Genomic DNA, 19,856 nt, shown 5'->3' with positions numbered 1-19,856 from the left:
GGACGCTTGATCACTTGAGCAAAAATTGTGCTTGTAAAGTTTTGACATGTTCCAAATAAATACATTGAAAGTGAACATTAATAATAACATTTTAAAGTCATTTTTGGTTGTATGCCAACTTTGCGGAGCAGCTCTTCACAGCATCACCTCGCTAGTTAGCTTAACGTTAGCATCTTCCATGTTACATCATAACGATGTTGAATAAATGTGTTTGTGTGCCTTACAGACGGACTTGTTATTGGCTAACATATATACACATCATTTGTGCTACATCTTTTTACTTTATTAGTACATTAACCTCCAGTCTTCACACAGTGAGCGTAGAAATGAGTTTAACATTGGGGGGACATCAATTTATATCCCAAAATAATGTTAGGACAAATAAATGATTACACAGTATCAATATCAGTCTATGTTAAGCATTTTATGTAGCATTCCCATTTTACACTTTTTAGTCAACTCTTGTGAAATATCCACTGTCATGTTACTCTTTATAGTTTATTAATTAGTCAATTAATAAAATATTTACTGAGTCCTGCTGCTAGTTCACTTTTTTTGTGGTGTCATTTTTCTAGCTGTTAAGAGAAGTATTTGATCTTAAATATATAAATAATCCTCCATATTGGCAGCCATAGTGATTCATTTATTCAGCAGAGCATTAAAACTTGGATCTGACAAAAAAGTAAACACAAATGTTGTCTTCCTCGCTGATAAAACATGATAGCAACATATACTAAATGTGGGATGTAAATAATAATAGAAGTATAATTGTTTGTATATCGTATATAAATTGGTACAAAGGTTTAATACGCGTATAAGGATATTTCACATGCCTTTACTGTGTATATAATTGAACAATGTTCATATTGTGTATAATGTGTATTTATAATATGTTGTACAAAAGACATTTCATCATTTTCGGAAGTTCATCTTGTACTTGACATTGTTTATAGGGTTAGGCGCTATAAGTGTTGAACTTCAGCCTAAACCCTTTCGGTCTGCAACATTTTCATTTTCATTTTCATTCTATGAATGTGCAACTGTTTGTTTATTTTGTTGACCATTGACCGAAGAATAATAAACTAATAACATCTGCTAGCTCATGATCGCCCCCACTTCTCAGTGTGGCGAGTTGGAGTACTACAAGAAGCACTCTAATACAGTGCTTAAATCTGTATTTTTAGTCTTATTATCAAGGAATAATGAGGTCACACTTATATTAAAATATTAATGCTAAGGTTTCGTCCAGTAGTGGACCGGTGATGATGATGATGATGATGATGAAGATGTATCTGTGCAAGTGAACAATTGGATCCACAAGGGACAACAACCCTTTCCACAGACTACACACACACATCAGAAACATAAATGCTAGAAGCCTACAACAATATATGTGAAGAAGACTTTAGGATTACAAGTGAAGATGTGAGGTGAAATAAGTACAAATGCAGCAATAAAAACAAGCAACTCCACTCACGATGGCTCTAAAGTTCAGTGATGTGTTGCTAACTTCAGCATTTTTCTTCTTTGTTGATGTTTTGCAGTAGTTAACATCCATGATGTAACAATGCTGCTAATCTACCAGAGTCCACATTTTGTTTACCATTTTATTCATTCATACTTTTAGTTGGATAATAACATCAATAAAATGCAATGGAAAAAATGTGTGGAAAAAAATGCAAATGAAAATAATAAGATGTCCTCTCTTCAAAGATGAGAAAATAAAATAAAATAGTAGCTACATATATAATATTCAATACATGCACACAACTTAAAAAGTAAGTACAGGACAACATATAAGACTAGAAGATGAGAAGCACTACATACAACATCAAATATACATTCTTATTAAACATGCTGTGTTTTTAAACTACATTTAGCACAATCACTGTTTAACTGTTTTTACATCCCTGCAGCTTCCATGACTGTTACACACTCGTGTCTACTGACCTGATACTTATACCTGAACATCTTATCACACACAGTGCAACTAAACGGTTTCTTTCCATTGTGTGTTCTCATGTGTGTGGTCATGTTTTCCTTTCTGGAGAAACTCTTCTTACAAACAGAGCAAGTAAAAGGTTTCTCACCTGTGTGTGTTCTCATGTGTAATATCATTTCTTTCTTAGTGTAGAATCTTTTAGCACAAGCTGAGCAAGCAAAAGGTTTCTCTCCAGTGTGTGTTTTCATGTGTGTGGTCATGACTTGCTTGATGGAGAAACTCTTCTTACAAACAGAGCAAGTAAAAGGTTTCTCTCCAGTGTGTGTTCTCATGTGTGTGGTCATGATACCCTTTCTGGAGAAAATCTTCTTACAAACAGAGCAAGTTAAACGTTTCTCATGTAGGTGTGTTCTCAGGTGCAATATAATTTCCTTCTTAGTGATGAATGTTTTAGCACAAGATGAGCAAGCAAAAGGTTTCTCTCCAGTGTGTAGTCTCATGTGTGTGGTCATGGTAGGTTTTGTGGAGAAACTCTTCTTACAAACAGAGCAAGTAAAAGGTTTCTCACCTGTGTGTGTTCTCATGTGAAATATCATTTCCTTCTTAGTTTTGAATCTTTTAGCACAAGCTGAGCATGCAAAAGGTTTCTCTCCAGTGTGTGTTCTCATGTGTATGGTCATTTGTTCCTTTCTGGAGAAACTCTTCTTACAAACAGAGCAAGTAAAAGGTTTCTCTCCAGTATGTATTCTAATGTGTCTTGTAAAATCACTCTTCCATGTAAATGATTTCCCACAATCAGAGCAGTCAAAGTGTTTGTTGTTAGTGTGATGTCTCGTATCACCTTTAGAGTCATTTTTACTCTCCAAAGGTTTTTGGATGTGGTCACTGTGATCAGAAGAGTGTGACATCATGTGGTCCATGTCTGACAGTGGAGCAAAGATGCTGTCTGGTTCTGACTTGATATCTTCACAATGCTCTCCATCAGCTTCTGTGATGTGTTGACTTACAAGCTCCGCCCCTCTGTTCTCCTCACTTTGACTGTGATGAAGCTGTAAGGACTGAGCTTCATCTTCATCATGAAGCTGCTCCTCTTTAATGTGGGAGGGGGCCTGTAGCTCCTTCTGTCCCACACTGGTGTGCCACTCCTCTTCATGACTCCCCGCTGACACCTGCTGGACGCCTGCAGAACAAATGAGGTGTTACTGTATTGAAGTTTGCAGTATTCAAACTATTGTCATGTGAGCTAGGCCAAATAGACAGTGATGGGCAAGCTACCTGGACAATGTAGTAAGCTAAGCTACAAGTTACTCTCAATTAAATGGAGCTAAGCTATCCTCAGAGAATTGTAGCATGTTACACTACAAGCTACACTGCAAAAGTAGCTTGCCACATCAAATATATATATTTATATATATATATATATATATATATATATATATATATATATATATATATATATATATATATATGTATATATATATATATATATATTTATGTATGTATTGGCCCAGATGTATAATATCAATGTTTATGTTGTCCATGGAAAGAAGTTAGTAAGAAGCAAAAGAAAAACAACCAACCATGGATGACAAAAGGACTGAAAAATGCTTGTCACAAAAAAAAAGACATTATATGGAATATTAATAACACAGACATCTATGGAGGCAGAAAATAAGTATAATAAATATAAAAACAATCTAATTGGTATACTAGGAACATGTAAGAAGGAATACTACAGACAATTATTAAAGAAGAACAGAAACAACATGAGAGCAACATGGGGCATCCTAAATAGCATCATTAAAAATGATGCTAAGAAAGATTACCCCCAGTACTTTCTACATGGAAATACAAAAAATGACAATATGAACCAAATAGTTGAACGTTTTAATGATTACTTTGTTAATATCGGAAACAATGTGGAACAAAGATTTCCAAATGCAGATGATGGATCAGTTGAGGACTTGAATAAGCTCATAGACAGAAATCCCAATTCCATGTTTCTTAAGAACGTGACAAAAGAAGAAATAATCAAAATTGTATCCATCCATCCATCCATCTTCTTCCGCTTATCCGAGGTCGGGTCGCGGGGGCAGCAGCTTAAGCAGGGAAGCCCAGACTTCCCTCTCCCCAGCCACTTCGTCCAGTTCCTCCCGGGGGATCCCGAGGCGTTCCCAGGCCAGCCGGGAGACATAGTCTTCCCAACGTGTCCTGGGTCTTCCCCGTGGCCTCCTACCGGTCGGACGTGCCCGAAACACCTCCTGAGGGAGGCGTTCGGGTGGCATCCTGACCAGATGCCCGAACCACCTCATCTGGCTCCTCTTGATGTGGAGGAGCAGCGGCTTTACTTTGAGCTCCCCCCGGATGACAGAGCTTCTCACCCTATCTCTAAGGGAGAGACCCGCCACCCGGCGGAGGAAACTCATTTCGGCCGCTTGTACCCGTGATCTTGTCCTTTCGGTCATGACCCAAAGCTCATGACCATAGGTGAGGATGGGAACGTAGATCGACCAGTAAATCGAGAGCTTTGCCTTCCGGCTCAGCTCCTTCTTCACCACAACGGATTGATACAGTGTCCGCATTACTGAAGACGCCGCACCGATCCGCCTGTCGATCTCACCATCCACTCTTCCCTCACTCGTGAACAAGACTCCGAGGTACTTGAACTCCTCCACTTGGGGCAAGATCTCCTCCCCAACCCGGAGATGGCACTCCACCCTTTTCCGGGCAAGAACCATGGACTCAGATTTGGAGGTGCTGATTCCCATCCCAGTCGCTTCACACTCGGCTGCGAACCGATCCAGTGAGAGCTGAAGATCTTGGCCAGATGAAGCCATCAGGACTACATCATCTGCAAAAAGCAGAGACCTAATCCTGCAGCCACCAAACCAGATACCCTCAACGCCTTGACTGCGCCTAGAAATTCTGTCCATAAAGGTTATGAACAGAATCGGTGACAAAGGGCAGCCCTGGCGGAGTCCAACCCTCACTGGAAACGGGTCCGACTTACGGACCAAGCTCTGACACTGATTATACAGGGAGCGAACCGCCACAATAAGACAGTCCGTTACCCCATACTCTCTGAGCACTCCCCACAGGACTTCCCGGGGTACACGGTCGAATGCTTTCTCCAAGTCCACAAAGCACATGTAGACTGGTTGAGCAAACTCCCATGCACCCTCAAGGACCCTGCCGAGGTCCACAGTTCCACGACCAGGACGAAAACCACACTGTTCCTCCTGAATCCGAGGTTCGACTAACCGGCGTAGCCTCCTCTCCAGTACACCTGAATAGACCTTACCGGGAAGGCTGAGGAGTGTGATCCCACGATAGTTAGAACACACCCTCCGGTTCCCCTTCTTAAAGAGAGGAACCACCACCCCGGTCTGCCAATCCAGAGGTACCGCCCCCGATGTCCACGCGATGCTGCAGAGTCTTGTCAACCAAGACAGCCCCACAACATCCAGAGCCTTAAGGATCTCATCCACCCCCGGGGCCTTGCCACCGAGGAGCTTTTTAACTACCTCGGCAACCTGAGCCCCAGAAATAGGAGAGTCCACCACAGATTCCCCAGGCCCTGCTTCCTCATAGGAAGACGTGCTGGTAGGATTGAGGAGGTCTTCGAAGTATTCCCTCCACCGATCCACAACATCCGCAGTCGAGGTCAGCAGAACACCATCCTCACCATACACGGTGTTGACATTGCACTGCTTCCCCTTCCTGAGGCGGCGGATGGTGGTCCAGAATCGCTTTGAAGCCGTCCGGAAGTCGTTTTCCATGGCTTCCCCGAACTCCTCCCATGTCCGAGTTTTTGCCTCTGCGACCGCCGAAGCCGCACATCGCTTGGCCTGTCGGTACCTGTCTGCTGCCTCCGGAGTCCTATGAGCCAAAAGAGCCCGATAGGACTCTTTCTTCAGCTTGACGGCATCCCTTACCGCTGGTGTCCACCAGCGGGTTCTAGGATTACCGCCACGACAGGCACCAACCACCTTGCGGCCACAGCTCCAATCGGCCGCCTCGACAATAGAGGCACGGAACATCGTCCACTCGGACTCAATGTCTAGTGCCTCCCTCGTGACATGTTCAAAGTTCTTCCGGAGGTGGGAATTGAAACTCTCTCTGACAGGAGACTCTGCCAGGCGTTCCCAGCAAACCCTCACAATGCGTTTGGGCCTGCCAGGTCTGTCCGGCATCCTCCCCCACCATCGCAGCCAACTCACCACCAGGTGGTGATCGGTAGAAAGCTCCGCCCCTCTCTTCACCCGAGTGTCCAAAACATGAGACCGCAAATCCGATGACACAACTACAAAGTCAATCATGGAACTGCGGCCTAGGGTGTCCTGGTGCCAAGTGCACATATGGACACCCTTATGTTTGAACATGGTGTTTGTTATTGACAATCTGTGACGAGCACAAAAGTCCAATAACAAAACACCACTCGGATTCAGATCCGGGCGGCCATTCTTCCCAATCACGCCTCTCCAGGTTTCACTGTCGTTGCCAACATGAGCGTTGAAGTCCCCCAGTAGAACGAGGGAATCACCCGGGGGAGCACTCTCCAGTACTCCCTCGAGTGAATCCAAAAAGGGTGGGTAATCTGAGCTGCCGTTTGGCGCGTAAGCGCAAACAACAGTCAGGACCCGTCCCCCCACCCGAAGGCGGAGGGAGGCTACCCTCTCGTCCACCGGGTTGAACGCCAACGTGCAGGCTTTGAGCCGGGGGGGCAACAAGAATTGCCACCCCAGCCCGTCGCCTCTCACTGCCGGCAACGCCAGAGTGGAAGAGAGTCCAGCCCCTCTCAAGAGAACTGGTTCCAGAGCCCTTGCTGTGCGTCGAAGTGAGTCCGACTATATCTAGCCGGAACTTCTCCACCTCACGCACTAGCTCAGGCTCCTTCCCCCCCAGCGAGGTGACGTTCCACGTCCCAAGAGCTAGCTTATGTAGCCGAGGATCGGACCGCCAAGTGCCCTGCCTTCGGCTTCCGCCCAGCTCACACTGCACCCGACCTCTATGGCCCCTGCTATGGGTGGTGAGCCCATTGGAGGGGGGACCCACGTTGCCTCTTCGGGCTGTGCCCGGCCGGGCCCCATGGGGACAGGCCCGGCCACCAGGCGCTCGCCATCGTGCCCCACCTACGGGCCTGGCTCCAGAGGGGGGCCCCGGTGACCCGCGTCCGGGCGAGGGAAATCTGGGTTCCTTGTTTGTGTTCTTGTAGAGGTCTTCGAGCTGCTCTTTGTCTGATCCCTCACCTAGGACCAGTTTGCCTTGGGAGACCCTACCAGGGGGCATAGAAGCCCCCGGACAACATAGCTCCTAGGATCATTGGGACACGCAAACTCCTCTACCACGTTAAGGTGGCAGCTAAGAGAGGAGATCCAAAATTGTAAAACATTGTAAATCCAAGACCTCAACCGACTGTCATGGAATAGATATGGTAACCATAAAAAAGGTTATAGAAGACATTTCAGAACCTCTGACATATATCAGCAACGTATCATTTCTAACCCGCAAATTCCCTGACAAAATGAAAATTGCAAAAGTCGTACCAATTTCTAAGAATGGAGACATACACCAGTTTACTAACTACACACCAGAATTCACAGCAAATATGTCAACATGGATAGCATTAATCCAAATAACAGAGGAAATGAGCAATGCAATAGATGGTAAAGAATGTGCGGCCGCAGTATTCATGGACTTAACTAAAGCATTTGACACAATTAATCATGATATTTTAATAACAAAACTAGAAGGATATGGCATCAGAGGTTTGGTCTTGAACTGGGTAAGAAGCTATTTAACCAACAGGAAACAATATGTGAAGATGGGTGAAAATATGTCAACACGGCTAGATATATCTTGTGGTGTACCCCAGGGATCAATACTGGGACCAAGATTGTTTCATCTTTATATAAACCACATTTGTAAAGTTACAAAGGACTTAAAGTTAGTTTTATTTGCAGACGACACAACTGCTTTATGTTCAGGAGAGAACACACAGAAGATAATACAAATAATAACAGAAGAAATGAACACATTAAAAATATGCTTTGACAATCTTTGAATCTCAGTAAAAGTAAAATAATGCTATTTGGTAACAGTAGAAGAGAAAGTCAGACACAAATACAAATAGACGGAATAGAAATTGAAAGAGTAAATGAAACCAAATGTCTAGGTATAATAATTGATGATAAATTGAACTGGAAATCTCATGTAAAAAATATACAACATAAAGTAGCAAGAAACACGTCAATAATGAATAAAGCAAAACATGTTCTAGACCAAAAATGACTTCATATTCTCTACTGCTCACTAGTGTTACATATCTGACTTATTGTGTAGAAATATGGGAAATAACTACAAAAGTACACTTCATTCATTAACTGTGTTACAAAAAAGATCAGTTATAATAATACATCATGTTGGATATAGACAACATACAAACACTTTATTTATTGAATCAAAAATACTGAAATTCCACCACATAGTGAATTAGCAAACAGCTAAAATGATACACAAAGCAAACTATAACCTGCTAGCCAAGAATGTACAACAATTCTCAACAAAAGAGGAGAAATATAATCTTAGAGAAAAATGTAATTTAAAACATTTGTATGCACGTACAACACTTAAGACCTTCAGTACATCAGAGTGTGGAATTAAATGATGGAATGGATGAAGCAAAGCAATCAAACAATGTACTAATATGATCCACTTCAAGAAACTCTTCACACTTAAAGTGTTTACAAAGTACAAAGAAGAAGATAAACATTCTCAATTTATTTCATCCATCATTCATTTTCTACATCATCTTACTCATCTCACCATATGAAATATAACTTACTTCACTCATTATTGTTTATTTATTTTTATTGTGATTACTTATGGAGTATATTGTGAATACATTGAGAACAGGAAGTGAACAAAAGTGTTAGCAACTGTTATGTAAAAGAAAAGTGGTAGGATTAAATAAGCTCTGCTTCTTCCTACTCCTTTTCCAACATGTTGAAAAGACAAACTGGAAATTGTTATGTATCATGTTGTATGCATGCATGTGTGATGCATCATGTTGTATGCATGCATGTGTGATGCATCATGTTGTATGCATGCATGTGTGATGTTTCATGTTGTATGCATGCATGTGTGATGTGTCATGTTTGTATGCATGCATGTGTGATGTATCATGTTGTATGCATGCATGTGTGATGTATCATGTTGTATGCATGCATGTGTGATGTATCATGTTGTATGCATGCATGTGTGATGCATCATGTTGTATGCATGCATGTGTGATGCGTCGTGTTGTATGCATGCATGTGTGATGTATCATGTTGTATGCATGCATGTGTGATGTATCATGTTGTATGCTTGCATGTGTGATGTATCATGTTGTATGCATGCATGTGTGATGTATCATGTTGTATGCATGCATTGTGATGCATCATGTTGTATGCATGCATGTGTGATGTATCATGTTGTATGCATGCATGTGTGATGTATCATGTTGTATACATGCATGTGTGATGTATCATGTTGTATGCATGCATGTGTGATGTATCATGTTGTATGCATGCATGTGTGATGTATCATGTTGTATGCATGCATGTGTGATGTATCATGTTGTATGCATGCATGTGTGATGTATCATGTTGTATGCTTGCATGTTCCAAATAAATTCAAAGTCAACTCAACTCAACTAACACTTGGTGGACATTCAAGCCACAAAATGCAAATGGAGTATTGTTGGTGTATTTTGGATGGTTATAGAGGACCTCCCATTGGCTCCATTGCAAGTGGACTTTTATTTACATTTATGAGTTAGAATTAGGGCTGGGTGATGTATGGAATATACTGGATATATCGTGGGTTTGTCTCTGTGCGATATAGAAAATGACTATATGGTGATATTGGAGTATACGTTCTCACACAGTTGCTTTTAGCTGCAGGCATTACACTACAGGCTCTTCTCACTCTTTCTTGTCTCTCCTTCTCACAGAGACATAAAACAAGCGCACCTTCTTACATAAGTCACATACTGTCACGTGTGCAACGTCATATGCTCTCATGGAGCAGACAGGTAGCGGCATGGTAACGTTAGCTGTGGTGCTAGTGGTAATACGAGAGAAAGAAGGTGCCAATCTAGTAACAAATGAAGGAAGAATTAATTCCCAAGTAAAAAACAGCAGGGGGTCCATCGTCTGGCGGTGGTTTGGCTTCAAGCGGGTAGATGGTGAACAAGTATGCGGCAAAAGCGTTGCTACAAAAAGTAGCAGCACTGCTAATGTAGCATCATTTGAAAAGTCACCCGCTAGAGAATGAAGAGTGCTTGAAACTCTGCATGTCACCATCTCGGCCAGTGCCACACCCACAAAATATCTAAGCAACCATTTCCAGATCAACACCGTATGAAACAAATAGTCAACAACAGAAGGAGATAACGTCCGCAGAAACCTACCACATAGTGAAGGACATACACTATTTGATTTCCTATTATGCAGCTCATTTTTATTTGACACTTATAGAAATATCTTGTGTGACATCATGCACAAAAGTGCATTTTATTTGTTTTTAACTACTGTAGTGGCGTTCGGTACAAAAAGTGCACTTTAATTTAGTGTTGTTTTGATATGTCATCTTAGTGACATCATGCACAAAAGTGCACTAATAGCTTGTTTTAAAATGTCTCTGACAATCTTGCACTTTCTGTTTGGAAATGACATGAATGTTTGTGCCACTGCTTAATAACTGTTTAATAAATACACTTTTGCTAAATTGACTTAGTTGTGATTTCCCTCTCTGCATGACAGTTTAAAAGTAGCATATATTAATGCAGTATGAAGAATAATGTTTTAAAGTAGACACATAGAATCATCATACTGCTGTGATTATATGCATCAAGTGTTCATTCAAGGCTAAGGCAAACATATCCACATATATATGGAGTATCGTGACGTGGCCTAAACATATCCACATATATATGGTGTATCGTAACATGGCCTAAACATATCCACATATATATGGTGTATGGTGACATGGCCTAAACATATCCACATATATATGGTGTATCGTGACGTGTTCTAAACATATCCACATATGCATGGTGTATCGTGACATGGACTAAACATATCCACATATATATAGTGTATCGTGACATGGCCTAAACATATCCACAAATATATGGTGTATCGTGATGTGTTCTAAACATATCCACATATATATGGTGTATGGTGACATGGCCTAAACATATCCACATATATATGGTGTATGGTGACATGGCCTAAACATATCCACATATATATGGTGTATCGTGACGTGTTCTAAACATATCCACATATGCATGGTGTATCGTGACATGGACTAAACATATCCACATATATATAGTGTATCGTGACATGGCCTAAACATATCCACAAATATATGGTGTATCGTGATGTGTTCTAAACATATCCACATATATATGGTGTATGGTGACATGGCCTAAACATATCCACATATATATGGTGTATCGTGACGTGTTCTAAACATATCCACATATACATGGTGTATCGTGACATGGACTAAACATATCCACATATATATGGTGTATCGTGACATGGCCTAAACATAGCCACATATATATGGTGTATCGTGACGTGTTCTAAACATATCCACATATGCATGGTGTATCGTGACATGGACTAAACATATCCACATATATATGGTGTATCGTGACATGGCCTAAACATATCCACATATATATGGTGACATGGCCTAAACATATCCACATATATATGGTGTATCGTGACGTGTTCTAAACATATCCACATATACATGGTGTATCGTGACATGGACTAAACATATCCACATATATATGGTGTATCGTGACATGGCCTAAACATATCCACATATATATGGTGTATCGTGACATGGCCTGAACATATCCACATATATATGGTGTATCGTGACATGGCCTAAACATATCCACAAATATATGGTGTATCGTGACGTGTTCTAAACATATCCACATATACATGGTGTATCGTGACATGGCCTAAACATATCCACATATATATGGTGTATCGTGACATGGACTAAACATATCCACATATATATGGTGTATCGTGACATGGCCTGAACATATCCACATATATATGGTGCATCGTGACATGGCCTAAACATATCCACAAATATATGGTGTATCGTGACGTGTTCTAAACATATCCACATATATATGGTGTATCGTCACATGGACTAAACATATCCACATATTAATAAAAGGCCATATCGCCCAGCCCTAGTTAGAATGTGATTTATTTATTTTTATATATCCACCCTCATGTCTTTTATAATGATTGTGAACGATAGAAAACAATCCCCAAAAAAGTGCAGTTCCCCTCTAAATTCCAATGATTAGATTTAAGACTTGAAGTGTATGAGCATGAAGTGATGAAGCCTACTTGGATGAGTCTTCTAAGACAAAGTGAACAGTCCAGTTGTGATGGATTGAATGCCCTGAGAATAAAATGATATGTGCTTACTTGGACTGTGATGAAGCTGTGAGGACTCAAGTGCTTTGTCTTCATGCTCTTCAGTCTTCACAGAGACAACTGTCAGTGGAAACTTGCTGAGATCAGTGTCCTCCTGCCCTGGAAGAAACTCTTCCTCCTGAGTAACCCAGAGATCCTCCTCTTCTTCTTTAATGTGGGGGGGCTGTGCATCCTCCTGCTGCTGAAGGGGACGTTCTTCTTGACGAGCGTTCATCTGTTGGACGTCCGCAAGACAACACAAACAAACTTCAGCTCAGATGTGTCAAATATTTTTTAGTCTATCAAATATAATATTCTCCAAGTGGACAGACACCACTTTGTGGTGATGTTCTTCTACACATGGAATAATCATCAGTTATTGATTATTATGAATTGTGTAATTGATCTTGTTTTCTGCATTTAAATAAATTATTGATAAAAAGTAACAACTTATAGAAAACCTCCTGCTGGGATTTTAATACCGTCATGACTGCATTAAGACAGTCTGCACGTATAAAAGTTTCATTGTGCTGCAGCATCGAGTGACGCCAACTCGCTCCTCCCACTACCAACCTACCAGCCAACCTTGACGTGTCACGTGCACCTCCAAAATAGTCCGACCTCACGTCAACGGTGACCAGGACTGCAGAGCTGTGACCGGTTGGCTTTACTTTTACGCGCAATATCCTCTCCTCGTTCTTCCTTCTGCGAAAGCAACATTCTTAAACCCAACAAAAAAACCAACAGAAGTGCAGCGAAGCACGTGTAACAAGTGCCAGCGAGTGTGGCCGTGCGATAGTATGTTGGTTGAACCTCACTCACACCTTAAGAAATGTGCTGGCGTGAGAATATATATACACTATATTGCCAAAAGTATTTGGCCATTCATCCAAATGATGACAATCAAGTGTCCTAATCACTTATAAAACCAAGCACTTAGGCATGGAGACTGTTTCTACAAACATTTTGTGAAAGAATGGGCCGCTCTCAGTGATTTCCAGTGTGGAACTGTCATAGGATGCCACCTGTGCAACAAATCCAGTCGTGAAATTTCCTCGCTCCTAAATATTCCAAAGTCAACTGTCGGCTTTATTATAAGAAAAGTGAAGAGTTTGGGAACAACAGCAAGTCAGCCACCAAGTGGTGGGCCACGTAAACTGATAGAGAGGTCAGCATAGTGCAAAGACTCTCTGCACAGTCAGTTGCTACAGAGCTCCAAACTTCATGTGACCTTCCAATTAGCCCACGTACAGAACGCAGAGAGCTTCATGGAATGGCTTTCCATGGCCGACCAGCTGCATCTAAGCCATACATCACTAAGTACAATGCAAAGAGTGGGATGCAGTGGTGTAAAGCATGTCACCACTGGACTCTAGAACAGTGGAGACGCCTGGACTGATGAATCACGCTTTTCCATCTGGCAACCTGATGGACCAGTCTGGGTTTGGAGGTTGCCAGGAGAACGCTATATTTCGTACTGCATTGTGCCGAGTGTGGAATTTGGTGGAGGAGGAATTATGGTGTGGGGTTGGTTTTTCAGGAGTTGGGCTTGGCCCCTTAGTTCCAGTGAGAGGAACTTTGAATGCTCCAGGATACCAAAACATGTTGGACAATTCCATGGGATGGCACTTCAAGTTCTTATGTGAGTAAAGGCAGGTGGCCAAATACTTTTTGAAAGATAGTGTATATAAATATATAAATATATATATATATTTGAGAATATTTGGGTACCTCATGATTCGATTACAAACAAAATATGGATGCATGTTCAATTTGTGTACAGTATATTAAAGCCATTTTTATTATTCAACATTTATTTCATTAAATATTTACTTACATATATAATATATATACAATCATTTACAATTGTGCAAATAGTGTATTCATAATAACAAGCATCAGTTGATTGAATTTTCATATGTCCGCCCGAATGCAGCTGAGATAGGCTCCAGCACCCCCCCCCAATTCCGAAAAAAGACAAGCGGTCGGAAAATGGATAGGTGGATGTTATCAAGGTAATATAAGTGCGTGCAAACAACATAATTTGTATTTATTGCTAATAAAGTTAGCACCAACACAAAGTAGACTACTGCAATGTATGTGTAATACATTATATTACACTGTCATAATAATCCATCCATCCATTTTCTACCGCTTGTCCCTTTCGGGGTCGCGGGGGGTGCTGGAGCCTATCTCAGCTACAATCGGGCGGAAGGCGGGGTACACCCTGGACAAGTCGCCACCTCATCGCAGGGCCAACACAGATAGACAGACAACATTCACACTCACATTCACACACTAGGGACAATTTAGTGTTGCCAATAATTTAAATTGTTATCCTGTAAAGCGTCTTTGAGTACACTGAAAAGCGCTATACCAAATAAAATGTTTTATTATTATTATTATTATACCATGTGACTTATTCCAGACTTAAATTACGAGACGTTCGTTCCTTTCTAGTAACAAATATTTAATGATGTTAAGCGTGACTGTACTATACAGCAAAAAAACAGTTAAGGAATTAAATAAGTCAATATAATTGTCATAGAGAACATATAAAATACACTCCTCAGACGCTCGCATTTGCTACAAAGGCCTGCTAGCTGGCTAACGCTAGCACGTTAGCTTCGAACAACATATCAGGTAAATAAGATCAATAATATAAACATATATACTGTATATTACCTCATAAGCCGCATGTACAAGAGAGGAGTGGAATATATTCTTCTTATTGTTACACCAGCAACTCTTAAATGGCACTTTCTGTTGTTCTGTGGCTGGGCGAAGGAAGTGTGCACCACTCACTATTGTCCCAGTGAAACACGTGTTTGGACAACATTTGTTCCGCGGCTGAGAACACCTCGATGACGTCACACAGGAGGAAGAACAAAACAAGATGGCGTCTGACGGAGAATACCTTGTTTTGGTTATTATGCTTTCTTGGTCTTAATTACAACGTCCATGTGCACATGTATGTCGTTTAACAGAGTAAACGTCCTTATTCATTGTTTGTATGCGGATGCATTAGTCTGAGTGCACTTTGACGTGCTAGCCTAGCCTGCTGCTTAGCTTAGCTTGTTAGCTGCTAACAAAGAGAGGCGGAAGTGATCGACACATCAAAGCAGAGATCCAATGTAAGTGTAAAGTGTTATTATTGTGTGAACATGTCTACATTAAGCAGAGATCCAATGTAAGTGTAAAGTGTTTTTATTGTGTGAACATGTCTACATTAAGCAGAGATCTAATGTAAGTGTAAAGTGTTATTATTGTGTGAACATGTCTACATTAAGTAGAGATCCAATGTAAGTGTAAAGTGTTTTTATTGTGTGAACATGTCTACATTAAGCAGAGATCCAATGTAAGTGTAAAGTGTTATTATTGTGTGAACATGTCTACATTAAGTAGAGATCCAATGTAAGTGTAAAGTGTTATTATTGTGTGAACATGTCTACATTACAAATGATGTGAGTGAATCAGCGACTAACTGCTGCCGTTGAAGAAATATTTGTAATGTTAGGAAAAAACAAAAAACAATAGCAGAGTATGAGGAGGAACTTTGTCCAAAAAAGAGGAGAAGGAGCGACAACATCAACTACTGGACGCTTTTTTCAAGAAACATCAAGTTGTGTTACAAATCCATCCATCCATCCATCCATCCATTTTCTTCTGCTTATCCGAGGTCGGGTCGCGGGGGCAGCAGCCTAAGTAGGGAAGCCCAGACTTCCCTCTCCCCAGCCGCTTCGTCCAGCTCTTCCCGGGGGCGTTCCCAGGCCAGCCGTGAAACATAGTCTACCCAACGTGTCCTGGGTCTTCCCCGTGGCCTCCTACCGGTCGGACGTGCCCTAAACACCTCCCTAGGGAGGCGTTCGGGTGGCATCCTAACCAGATGCCCGAACCACCTCATCTGGCTCTTCTCGATGTGGAGGAGCAGCGGCTTTACTTTGAGCTCCTCCCGGATGACAGAGCTTCTCACCCTATCTCTAAGGGAGAGCCCCGCCAACCGGTGGAGGAAACTCATTTCGGCCGCTTGTACCCGTGATCTTGTCCTTTCGGTCATGACCCAAAGCTCATGACCATAGGTGAGGATGGGAACGTAGATCAACCGGTAAATTGAGAGCTTTGCCTTCCGGCTCAGCTCCTTCTTCACCACAACGGATCGATACAGCGTCCGCATTACTGAAGACGCTGCACTGATCCGCCTGTCGATCTCACGATCCACTCTTCCCTCACTCGTGAACAAGACTCCAAGGTACTTGAACTCTTCCTCTTGGGGCAGGGTCTCCTCCCCAACCCGGAGATGGCACTCCACCCTTTTCCGGGCGAGAACCTTGGACTCGGACTTGGAGGTGCTGATTCTCATCCCCCTGAAGATCCTGGCCAGATGAAACCATCAGGACCACATCATCTGCAAAAAGCAGAGACCTAATCCTGCAGCCACCAAACCAGATCCCCTCAACGCCCTGACTGTGCCTAGACATTCTGTCCATAAAAGTTATGAACAGAATGGGTGACAAAGGGCAGCCTTGGCGGAGTCCAACCCTGACTGGAAACGTGTCCGACATAATGCCGGCAATGCGGACCAAGCTCTGACACTGATCGTACAGGGAGCGGACCGCCACAATCAGACAGTCCAATACCCCATACTCTCTGAGCACTCCCCACATGACTTCCCGAGGGAATGCCTTCTCCAAGTCCACAAAGCACATGTAGACTGGTTGGGCAACCTCCCATGCACCCTCAAGGACCCTGCCGAGAGTATAGACCCGGTCCACAGTTCCACGACCAGGATGAAAACCACACTGTTCCTCCTGAATCCGAGGTTCAACTATCCGGCGTAAACTCCTCTCCAGTACACCTGAATAGACCTTACCGGGAAGGCTGAGGATGCTTGTACATATTGACACAAATATAAGAAAAACACTAACCTTATGACGGATGCTTTTGCAATTGTTCGATTTGATCTTTCACAACACCTAGTGGCCACAATAATTCATTAGTCAAGCTCATGGCGTAGAAAGTTGAACGATGCGGACACCTTTGTTACTGGATATTTTCTATCCGACTTCTGTTTTGGAGACTTTGTGTACGTATTAAGCAACTATAATTATTTGATATGCTTAAATGTGCTGTTTTAGCTTAGCTGTTGTGTAGCTGCTAGCTCCTACAGCAGGTGTGTCCAAAGTGCAGCCCATAGCTATGTTTTTAACCGACAACAGGGAGTGTTGAAAATGTGGTATTTGCGTGTCGGTCCAATCAGCAGCAGCTACGCCCTGTTTCGTCATTGGACCTAAGTCTTTGGCTTGGTAGGTGGGACAGAGAGCAAGGGAACAATGTGGGACAGCAATGGTGTCCATCTTATACCATGCTAGTTGTTGCAATGGAAGGTCAACATGATCAGCCACACCCTGACTTCCAACATATATAGGAGTCTAAGGCCTCCTGGTATGAGTCGTCTGACTGGTGATCATAACAGGTGGTGGTACATACGGACGCAGCTCAGTCAGCCAGGGCTTTCACTGATAGAACAGTTGGAGCAGTCCTTGTCCTTCACTCCTTCCCGGGAGGAGGCGTACCTAGTAGATGTCAGCCATTGCTGGTACTTCAGGCTGTGGTACGAGCACGAGCATGGAGGAGCCTTTGTAGTGGTGTCGCAGCTTGGTGGTCGTGCCGTCAGGTAACACCAGGAAGGTTCCTTCTGTGCAACACTGACTGGTGCTTTTTTCTCCCTGGACTCTGACTTCATATCTGGTGTTGTCCTTCAGACCTGGGCCAAGAAGCCACGTAAACCGTGGCAAGAATGTGGGCGATAAGAGTGTATGTGCGTGGGCATGAACTTGCACCCAGTTTCAACTGGAACTCAGGACATATGATTAGTTGCACGGCCTATTCTAATCTATATTACACATTTCTTAATCACTTCATCCTTCATTATCTTAATTATATCCCAACTTTAGCTACCTGTAAAAATGAGTGATATATTGTAGTCCATTTGTAAATAAATAGTTTTCCTAAATTATAGTCTCCTCACTTTAACCAGACAGTCATTAGGACAAAAGACCCTGCGAGGACTTTGCCCTTTAAAAGGGAAAGCCCAAAAAAGGACAGTAATAAGATAAATTCATCACATTTGCTATGAGGCATTTTATTATTAATGTATTTTGTTCTTGTTACTTGGGGCGGTATAGCTCGGTTGGTAGGGTGGCCGTGCCAGCAACTTGAGGGTTCCAGGTTCGATCCCAGCTTCTGCCATCGTAGCTGTTGTGTCCTTGGGCAAGACATTTTACTCACCTGCTCCCAGTTAACATTGGTTTAAATGTAACTTAGGTATTGGGTTTCACTATGTAAAGCGCTTTGAGTCACTAGAGAAAAGCGCTATATAAATATAATTCACCTCACATGATATGTTTTTGTTCTGTTTTCTCATTTCAAGGGGAACTGCACTTTTTGGAATCATTCACAGTCCCTTTGTAAGTTAAAGTTCAGGTCCCAACGGTAGTCCCACACTAGGTGTGGTGAAATGATCCTCTGCATTTGACCCATCCCCAAGTTCACCCCCTGGGAGGTGAGGGCAGCGGAGGCCGCGCTCGGGAATCATTTGGTGATTTAACCCCCAACCCTTGATGCTGAGTGCCAAGCAAGGAGGCAATGGGTCCCATTTTTATAGTCTTTGGTATGACTCTGCCGGGGTTTGAACTCCCGACTTTCCAGTGTCAGGGCAGACACTCTAACCACAAGGCCACTGAGCAGGTCAATGGTTAATGCATCCTCAATAGAAAATAAACCTTAGCAAAAGTTAGCTAACAATTGAGTCATTAGTAGCCGCTCTATTCTGCCTATAAAGTGCTCTAAATAACATCCTAAAACCTTCATCAACATTTTAAATACACACTGTACATATATACAGTATGTAATGTAGTAACATTCTTAATAACATGTCATATTTACATATCTTGCTCATTTTAAGCCTACAATGTCTGCTCTCACTGGGATGCCGACTGATGGGATGTTCATATCTTCCCGTTTAGATGAAGAATTAATCCTCACAAAGGGTAAAAAAGGGTGAATGCAGAGGAGCGTATTTTTCTGTCTTTCTTGCCATCTCCAGGTCTAAGTTGGATGTCAAAGTTGACCAAGTTCTCCGGTTTATGTCCACAACCTTCTACTACATAAGTGAGAAGAATGATTTATAATCTAGAATTAGCTTTCACCATCTTAGAGGCGAGAAAGCAGCTCAGTATGTCAATATAGCAGCATAAGCTAGTTATTTCTGTGATCAATGCACCGCTAAAAGTAGGTCCTTAACGTTAGCGCTTATAATAACAATATCGCTAATACTTGGTTATTATTCAGGTCACAAAATGTAAATGGAGTATTGTTGGCAGTTTTTGGATGGTTATTTGGAGGACTTT

The 19,856-nt window shown here is 42.2% G+C and overlaps 2 protein-coding genes across 7 annotated transcripts in view; one reads left to right on the top strand and one right to left on the bottom strand.

Moving 5' to 3' along the window:
• Positions 1-19,856, top strand: part of LOC133613919 (uncharacterized) — a 123,603-nt gene that overhangs the window by 21,316 nt on the left and 82,431 nt on the right. Inside the window, exon 1 of one of the 6 annotated variants that reach the window (XM_061971831.2) lies at positions 15,438-15,581. The exons of the other annotated variants lie outside the window; for them this stretch is intronic. The gene's annotated coding sequence lies outside the window, so the exon portion shown is untranslated. Of the gene's footprint in view, positions 1-15,437; positions 15,582-19,856 lie in introns of those variants that run through there. 6 annotated transcript variants of the gene reach the window in all.
• Positions 1,651-15,250, bottom strand: LOC140679316 (uncharacterized). The gene is made up of 3 exons (XM_072914407.1): positions 15,133-15,250; positions 12,460-12,682; positions 1,651-3,122 (listed from the first exon to the last, which is right to left on the bottom strand). The coding sequence occupies exons 2-3, from the start codon at positions 12,680-12,682 to the stop codon at positions 1,903-1,905; spliced, it is 1,443 nt and encodes a 480-aa protein (XP_072770508.1). The 5' UTR covers positions 15,133-15,250; the 3' UTR covers positions 1,651-1,902.

This window comes from Nerophis lumbriciformis, linkage group LG13 (assembly GCF_033978685.3).
Source record: "Nerophis lumbriciformis linkage group LG13, RoL_Nlum_v2.1, whole genome shotgun sequence".
NCBI classification, from domain to species: Eukaryota; Metazoa; Chordata; class Actinopteri; order Syngnathiformes; family Syngnathidae; genus Nerophis; species Nerophis lumbriciformis.
This window is presented reverse-complemented; position numbering and strand designations above follow the sequence as displayed.